Consider the following 9,436-nt stretch of genomic DNA (forward strand, 5'->3'; position numbering starts at 1 on the left):
CTTGAGCCCAGGAGTTGGAGGTTGCTGTGAGCTGTGATGTCACGGCACTCTACCCAGGGGGACAGCTTGAGGCTCTGTTTCAAAAATAAATAAATAAATAAAATTAAGAACTCTGTGCATCAGAAGACACTTTGAAAAAGCTGCCAGGTACCTATAATCTCAGCACTTTGGGAGGCCAAAATGGGAAAATCTTTTGAGGTCAGGAGTTCAAGACTAGCCTGGACAACACAATTGTTACAGGAAGAGGAGGCCCAATGGAGAGAAAGAGCACCCAAGCACCACATTTATAAGAGGAAGGGCTTTATTCACTGGCCAGGAGCTTACAGCATAGAATTCCAAATGGCCACACTCCCCTGATCTTTCCCATTTTATCGACAGTCAAAAGTTCCACCCCACAGGTACCATTCTTATTGGCCAGTTTGAATCAAGCAGGAGATGCTATTCCAGCCCCTATAGAACTACAGGATTTCATAGAACCTGGAAATTTCCAAGTTCCAGGAAGTTAAGTTTACAAATTCCCAAGAGCTGAGTCACCATTGAGAGAACCTTGCAGGTATATCCTTGTGGTCTCCTTGAGAAGACCTGTTCTAGACCTCACCCTTCTTGGGTATCCTCTCTCACAATAAGTCTGGCATGGTAGCACATGCCTGTAGTCCCAGCTGCTCAGAAGTCTGAGGGGGGAGGATCACTTGAGCCCCTGAGTTCAAGGCTGCAATGAGCTATGCCTGGGTCACTGCACTCCAGCCTGGGTAGCAGAGTGATATCCTACTCTAAAGCAAACACTTCCCCCCCCCCCAGAATACCCCCCAAATCAAGATCAAATCACATAGGAAGAAAATATTAGCAACACATACAAATGAAAAGGATTAGAATCCAGAATATATAGAACTGTTATACAAATTAACAAGAAAAAATTCATATCAGCTGAGTGCCTGTAGCTCAGTACTTAGAATGCCGGCCACATGCTCCAGGGCTGGTGGTTTTGAACCTGGCCCAGGCCTGCTAAACAAAAAAACAAACAAATAAACAAAAAAATAGCTGGGCATTGTGGAGGGCGCCTGTAGTCCCAGCTACTAGGGAGGCTGAGGCAAGAGAATTACCTAAGCCCAAAAGCTGGAGGTTGCTGTGAGCTATGACAGCACAGCACCCTACCCAGGATGACAAAGTGACACTCTGTCTTAATAAAAAGAAAAAATGCATACCCAAAGAAGGTAAAGGGGAAAAACAGCATAAGCAGGTATTTTAAAAATGATTAATAAACATATAAAAACATGCTCAACCTTATTATAATCAGGGAAATTGAAAGTCAGATCAAAACACTATTTTATAATTACTAAATGAGAGGGAAACTTTAAGTCTGAGAATATTAAATGAGGAACAAAAGAGACTCCTGTTACACAGTAGTAGCTTGGTGTGTATTTTGTACAATCAAATTAAAAAACAATCTAGGGTGGGCTGTGCCTGTGGCTCAAAAGGGTAAGGTGCCAGCCCCATATGCTGGAGATGGCGGGTTCAAACCCAGCCCTGGCCAAAAAAAAAAAAAAAAATCTAGGGTAAAGTTGAAGATAAGCATAACTCTCATCTCAACAATTCCATTTTTAGGTGTGTATTCCGGCCTTACTAATCAAAGTACAGTTGGCTAAACAATAGCATTTAAATCACCTGTAACTTGCCAGAAATGCAGAATCACAGGTCCATGTCTTTTGAATTTGAACTGAATTTTAAAAGGATTCCTAGTTGCAGCTGTCATTGTTTCTGGTGGGCCTGGGCTGGATTCGAACCCACTACCTTAGGTGTATGTGGCTGGCGCCTTAGCCACCTGAGCCACAGGCACCGAGCCGTTTATGTTGTATTATTATGTGACTTATCTATGGGCTTTTTATTTGGGGGTGTTTTTTGACTTTTTTTTTTTTTTTTTGAGTCAGAGTCTTACTCTGTTGCTCAGGCCAGAGTATCGTGATAGGTCACTGCCACTGTTGCAGGAAGACGAGGCCCAACGGAGAGAAAGAGCACCCAAAAACCTCGTTTATAAGAGGAAGGGCTTTATTCACCAGCCGGGAGCTTATGGCATAGAAGAATTCCAATGGCCGCGCTCCCCGACTGTCTTGGTCTTTTGGTTTTTATTGACAGTCAAAAAGTTGGGTACCACCCCATAGGTACCCTTCTCATTGGCCAGTTTGAATCAAGTGGGAGATACTATTCCAGCCCCTTCAATACTACAGGATTTCAGAGAACTTAAAAATTTCCAAGTTCCAGAAAGTTAAGTTTACAAATTCCCAGGAGTTGAGTCACCATGGAGAAGACCCTGCAGATGTATCCTTGTGGTCTCCTTGAGAAGACCTGTTCTCCTAGACCTCACCCTTCTTGGGTATCCTCTGTCACCACCTCAAACTCCTGGGCTCAAGTAATCTTCCCGTCTCCACCTCCTGAGTAGCTGCTGGGACTATCGGCATGTGCCATCACACTGGGGGTTAGCCTTTTTTTTTTTTTTTTTTTTTTTAGAGACACTTGTCTTGCTGTGTTGCTCACACTGGTCTTGAACTCCTGGGCTCAAGCTATTCTCTGGAGCCCTGGCCTTCCAAAGTGCCGGAATTACAGGCCTGAGCCAGGAAACCAAGTCTTGGGTAATATTAAATAATGAATTTGTGAAAGATCTGAGATTTTGTTTCACAACTACTAATCTTCAATGCTGAGGATTTAAAGGATTGTCTTTGTTACAATTTTTTCCTCTTCCTTAGATATCTGTGCAGAGAATAGACAAATGTCATCCTGGACATTTCCAGAAATTGGTTTCCTAGTTGCCCTGAGAAAGACTGCCTTAAAAGAAAGCTTTTATATATTCTTTACCGGTTCCACTTGACCCACATGTAACACTTTTAAGTGACAAGTCAATCCAAGTTATGCGTACTTGGCAGTTACTGCATATGCTATTCACCTACATTTGACAGCATCCTGTAAGAAGGAAAGGTAATGGCGATAACATTCATTTTAGACATTAGATAACCTTTCATCTTTCATGAAAAAAAATTGAGAAGCCAATATTGGCAATCAATATTGCCAGTCATTGTGAAGTGTTCCCATGAAACAACTAGTGGAAGGGAGCCTTGCTAAAAAGTATAGAAATGTTCCATTTTCTGTAATCAAAGCAGTTACAGTGTAAGCGGAGGAAGGGCGAATGAGTCCTACTCATCCCTCAAGTCTGACCTCAACTTAACTTTCTCCAGGTAAGTGCCCTTCCTTTGTGTTCCCTTAATACACAGACCAAAAAGATTACCTCTGGCGCACGTGTTTACACAGCAGAACCTGCCCAGCTCGGTCCGCGGAAGTTAGGTTCGCGCTGCCCTCCTCCCCCGCCCCTCCCTCGCCTCTCCCCCGCCCCTCCCCGGCCGCTTTCCCTCCCCGCGGGGCGCCCCGCCCCCCTCCGCGGTTGGCTGCGGCGTGGGAGGCTCGGCCCTGCGCTCCCCATTGGCCGCTCAGGGGGCGGCGCATTTCCCGCCTCCGGATAGGTCCCCGGGCCCAGGCGTCTTCTGCATCTGGGCTCACTTGTCATTTCCGGGGTAAAATGGCTGCAGTACGTGTGTTGAGAACTTGGAGCCGGAATGCTGGGCAGCTGGTAAGCCGGTTTGGGCATATCTGAAGCCAGGAAGGATGACTGTTGGGAGTCACCCAGGAGTGGTGTGTTCCTTTCTCCTCCGAGTGCCACGCATACAGTGCACGCGTGATAGACAGGTGGAGGGATGCATGCAAAACGAAGGACAGAAGGTGGCCAGCCGACCCGTCTGGAGTGGAAACGCACTCCTGCCCTGTACCTGGGCGCGCTTTTGCAGGGACTCATTCTCCCTGCCGCTCCTTCTGCACCCGAGGCCCGGCTAACCTTTCTCCTGCTAAACTTTCCTCCAGCACCTTCCAGGTGCCAGGCATTGCAATAGGGAGGTGGGATACAGAGATGTATTCAGCCAGCGTATGTTGAGCGCCCACGGTGTACCAGACACTGGTAATAGGAGCCCTACCCTCGGGGAATTTACAGTCTAGAGGAAGAGACCGTTCAGCCAAAGAATATCGCCATGATCCTTGCCTCTGAGGAACCGAGATGCTTCTTACTCTTTGGTCCGTCCTTCTCCATGTGGACAGCACATACCATTTCAGCCCTTCTATCACCGAGGCTGTGTGTGACTCACTACCATCTCCCCTGCACTTCCCACTCATTCCCACAGTCTTTTAGCACCAAGCACTGACGTGTCCTGGTAATAATACTGTTTCATCCTGTTTGCTTAGCGTTTTTCTTCCTAGCACCTTCCCCCCTTTCCATTTCCCTACATTTTGCTGGCCTTGGTGGACCCCCTTGGTGGACCTCTTCAAGAGCCTGGTATGTACCAATACTGAGGATACACTGTGAACAAGACAGACACCATCCCTTCCCTCTCAGAGATTACGACTTGTGGTGGAGGACAGGGCACAAGGGAGATAGGGAGATAGGGAGAGACACTAAGCAGTAACAACCCAGCATGAGAAGTCCGATGATAGGACAAGTGCTTAGAGCTACAGGAAGGCACAGGAGTGGAGTGGACACCTATGGTGGACATGGAGGTCAGAGAGGAGCTCCCAGAGGATACTGTATAACCTGAGATTTGGGAAGGGATAAGTAGGAGGTAATCAGAGAAGGGGCCTCTTCTCAGCTGCACCTTACCAGATATTGGCCTCTCTTCTTTTGGGAGCACTTCATTCTTGCCTTTTGTGATACCATCTCCTTCCTACACTGTTGGCCACTTACTCCCAGTATCTTCTTTCCCTACCCAACTTTTATGTATTTATTTACTGACCCACAGGCACTGCCCCGACCCAACTTTTAAATATTGGTGTTTCTAAAACTCTGACTTTGGCCTTCCGTTCTTTTCCCACTTTCTGGGTTATCTCATCCACTTTTTAGATTTAGTTATGCTGACAATTCCTAAAGTTCCCACCACGTCTACTCTAGACCCATATATTCCACTGCCCTGGAAATCTCAAATTGTAGGTGTATGAGGAGTTTTTCAGCTGCAAGTCACAAAAGCCCAACCAATAAATAAGAAAATTGAGCATTTATGAATATAGAACATTGGCAGCTGGCATCCATTAAATGCAGTTTTCATCCTTTTTTTTATCTCATGGGAAACTTGAACCTATAGTTAAACTTACACGGCATGCTTAAATTATGTTAATCAAAAAAAAAGTGGGTGGTGCCTGTGGCTCAAAGGAGTAGGGCGCCAGCCCCATATGCCAGAGGTGGTGGGTTCAAACCCAGCCCTGGCCTAAAACTGCAAAAAAAAAAAAAAAAGAGTAAAGAAAGAGTACACTTAGTGTGCTTTGAACTTTTTTTTTTTTTTTTTTGAGACAGAGTCTTACTTTGTCACCCTCAGTAGAGTGCTGTGGCATCACAGTTCATAGCAACCTCAAACCCTTGGGCTCAAGCAATTCTCTTGCCTCAGCCTCCCAAATAGCTAGGACTACAGGTGCCCACCACAACACCCAGCTATTTTTAGAGACAGGGGTCTCACTCTGGCTCAGGCGGTTCTTGAACTTGTGAGTTCAGGCAATCCACCTGCCTCAGCTTCCCAGAATGCTAGGATTACAGGTGTGAGTCACTGCACCTGAACTTAAACTTCTTTTGAAGATAATTTAATTAACAATCTTTAAAATTTTCACAGCATACCTAAGATCCTCTCAGGACACATCAGTGTACCACAGCACACTAGTTGAAAATCACTGATTAAAGGCGGTGCCTGTGGTTCAGTGAGTAGGGCGCCGGTTCCATATATGGAGGGTGGTGGGTTTGAACCTGGCCCTGGCCAGACTGCAACAAAAAAATAGCTGGGCATTGTGGCTGGCACTTGTAGTCCTAGCTATGCAGGAAGCTGAGGCAAGAGAATTGCTTAAGCCCAAGAGCTGGAGGTTGCTGTGAGCTGTGATGCCATGGCACTCTACTGAGGGTGATAAACTGAGACTCTGTCTCTTAAAAAAAGAAAAAAAAGAAAATCACTGATTAAGTGGCTCATGATTATCAGGGTTGTCATTTCCCTAGCAGTTCATTGAGCCCTTCCCTCCTGGTCACAAGAGGGCTGTTACAACTTCTCATTCCAAGTTTAAGGCAGGAAAGAGGAGGGGTGGAACCAGCCAGACTTAATGGCTAGAACTGGGTTACATGGTCACTGGTCACTGCTACCCATCTGCCATCATGCCTCAATGCACATGAGATTCTCTAGGCTTCGGAACTGAACCCTCAAACCTGTTTCCCTTGATTTTAGCCTGCAATTCTCTCTCTCAAAAAATCTGATCACTACTTTTCCACACTCCCCTCAACTGCATGTGTCCTGGTCCTTCCCAATTGGACCTTCTATCTCAAATCTTATGCCTTTCTAACCCATTCTTCACACTATAGCCAGGGTAATCTTTAAGACACATTTGATAATGCCATTTTCTTCCATAAAACTTCTCTCAGCAATATGTCCAAAATTCAGATGACTCTGAGGCAGTTTTTGTTCTGGATTATTCCAATCTTTCAGGCTTCATTTCTTACTAAAAGCCACCCCACTGTGCTAACCCCAACTCTGACACTGCCCCACACCAAACTCCACACTAAAACACATTAAAACTCTATTGCACAGGCCAGGCACAGGGGCTCACACTTGTAATCCTAGCACTCTGGAAAGCCAAAGAGGGTAGATGACTGAGCTCAGAGGTTCGAGACTGAGCAAGAGCAAGATCCCATCTCTACTAAAAACTGAGATAAGAGGATCTTTTGAGCCCAAGAGCTTGAAGTTGCTGTGAGCTATGATACCATAGCACTCTATTCAGGGTGACAGAGTGAGGCTCTTGTCTCAAAAAAGAAAAAAAAAAAACTTTGTTGAACAAACTTTACTTAACTGAACACTGAACACACATTGTGCTCTCTCTGAACTCCAGACCTTTGCACATGTATTTCTCCTGGTTTAGACTCTTGCCTTAATCCCCTGTAGCCTTGTATGCAACACACCTCATCTTCTGGGTTACTCCTACTCATATCTCAGGTCTTACTTCACCATAACTTTGTCCAGGTAGATTCCCTTCCTTTGGGTTCCCTAACACACTCTATTTCCCCATAATGGCACTATGTTATAATCGCCTGTTCACTTGTCCTTATCTTTCACCGGACTCTACATTCCATAAGAGAAAGAATTGCATCTATTTTGTTCTGTATATCGGGTGGCCATAAAGTTTGTGTGCAATTTAAAATAGTTGTCTATTTTATTTATTTTTATTATTATTTTTTGAGACAGAGTCTCACTATCAAACTCTTGGGCTTAAGCAATTTTCTTGCCTTGGCCTCCCAAGTAGCTGGGACTACAGGCGCCCGCCACAATGCACAGCTATTTTTTTGTTATTGTTGTAGTTGTCATTGTGGTTTGGCAGGCCCAGGCTAGGTTCGAACCCACCAGCCTCAGTGTATGTGGCTGGCACCCTAGCCACTGAGCTACAGGCACCAAGCCTCATTTATTTATTTTTGAGACAAAGTCTCATCTGTTGTCCTCAGTAAAGTGCCGTGGCATCATATCTCACAGCAACCTCAAACTCTTGGGCTCAAGCCATTCTCTTGTCTCAGCCTCCCAAGTAGCTGGGACTATAGGGAGCTACAATGCTTGGCTATTTTTAGAGACAGGGTCTTGCTCTTGCTCAGGTTGATTTTGAACCTGTGAGCTCAGGCAATCCACTTGCCTTGGCCTCCCAGAGTGCTAGGATTACAGGAGTGAGCCACCATGCCTGGACTAATAGTTATCTCTTAAATTGCATGGGATTTATATGGCCACCCTGTATAATCCCAAGTGCCTGTCATATGGTATGTACTAATATATATTTGTTGAATGATTAGTAAGAAACAATCTGGTTTTTCATCTTTTATAAAAGGTTTTTGAAAGAGTTCTTCCACCTATAGTAAATTATTTAGATGATTTTTCGTTGTGGTTTACACTTCCCTGAGACATCATGCATTTGGTTCTTGATTAACTTAACCATGCCACACTAAATATTTTTATTGTGTCTATGTTCCTGTAGTAAAGCACAGTAGTTTAAATTTAAGACTTTGAATATAGTCATATACCGCCTATATTTAGCTTTGAATTTCCAAGTCTAGCACAGTGTCTGACTTAAGGAGCTCTTAGGTTTTAATGTATTGAGTTGAATACATTCAGGCTCACTTATTTCTATAACATATTATTTTGTATTATACTAAGTTGTTTTATAAAATATTTAAATCTAAGTAGTCACCTATTAATTACCATAAGAAAACCCTTGCATATAATATGCATTTTCTCAGTGTCTTTATAGGCTAACTATTTCTTTAGAATTCTTTAATAGTTTTATTTCAGGAAGTCTTAATGACTTAATATCTACAAGCTGATGTATTCATACAGGATATATTGTTACAGTTTCCTTCCTTTCAGAAGAATTTTGGACAATATGAACATATTATCAACTCTAAACTTAAGGATGTGATGTTACTAAATAAATGAACAACAAAATGTTCTCTGTGTGTTAGAATTTGAGTTCTTTGATTGCTTAGGCAAAAATACTTACTAACCAATCTTTATAAACTTGATCGTCACTGTGGCCATGCACTGTGGTGCCTAGATAGTTTGATATTTATCTTGTGATACTGATTGTTCTACTTTATTTATTTATGTATTTATTTTTGAGACAGAGTCTCACGCTGTCTCTCTGGGTAGAGTACCGTGGCATCATAGCTCACAGCCAACTCTTGGGCTAACGTGATCCTCTTGCCTCAGTTTTTCTATTTTTAGTAGAGGTGGGGTCTTGCTTTGGCTCAGGCTGGTCTCAAACTCGTGAGCTCAAGCGATTCACCCGCCTCAGCCTCCCAAAGTGCTAGGATTACAGGCTTGAGGCACAATCTCAGTGTAATTGTTCTACTTTGAGAAAAGAACTAAAATTCAATTAATACTTAAAGAGATAAGTCACTAAGATCATTTATAAATGCTTTTACTTTTTGTTTTCTCTTCTGTAGATTTGTGTTCGATATTTTCAAATATGTAGCAATGTTCATGTTTTGAAGCCAAATTATGTGTGTTTCTTCGGTTATCCTTCATTCAAGTATAGCCATCCACATCGCCTACTGAAAACAACTACTGGTGAGTATGACCTCAAAGTAGCATATATAAAATAATGTTTTGTATTTTATTCAGTAATTGATTATTTCAGTATATGACCTTTCACATACTTTCCTTACTATGTATGGTGTCTTGAAAATGTTCGAGATAGGTTGTGCTGTCATCAGCCTCACTAAGGGCACCCTGCCTTGTTCTGCCTCTGCCCCCTTCCCCAAACCCATCCACCAGCCAGAGAGATTTTTTTCTTAAAACTATAGACTTGGCTCAGCGCCTATAGCTCAACTGGCTAAGGCGCCAGCCAC

The 9,436-nt window shown here is 43.6% G+C and overlaps 1 protein-coding gene across 1 annotated transcript in view; it reads left to right on the forward strand.

Moving 5' to 3' along the window:
* The first annotated feature begins 3,549 nt into the window (after nt 1–3,549).
* Nucleotides 3,550–9,436, forward strand: part of DBT (dihydrolipoamide branched chain transacylase E2) — a 36,276-nt gene continuing 30,389 nt past the window's right edge. The window contains exons 1-2 of the mRNA XM_003784116.3: nt 3,550–3,613; nt 9,032–9,155. Of these exons, the coding sequence (XP_003784164.1) occupies nt 3,563–3,613; nt 9,032–9,155 (175 nt within the window). The 5' untranslated portion in view covers nt 3,550–3,562. The remainder of the gene's footprint in view (nt 3,614–9,031; nt 9,156–9,436) is intronic.

This window comes from Otolemur garnettii, unplaced genomic scaffold, assembly GCF_000181295.1.
Source record: "Otolemur garnettii isolate 467f Iridium unplaced genomic scaffold, OtoGar3 scaffold00010, whole genome shotgun sequence".
Lineage (NCBI taxonomy): Eukaryota > Metazoa > Chordata > Mammalia > Primates > Galagidae > Otolemur > Otolemur garnettii.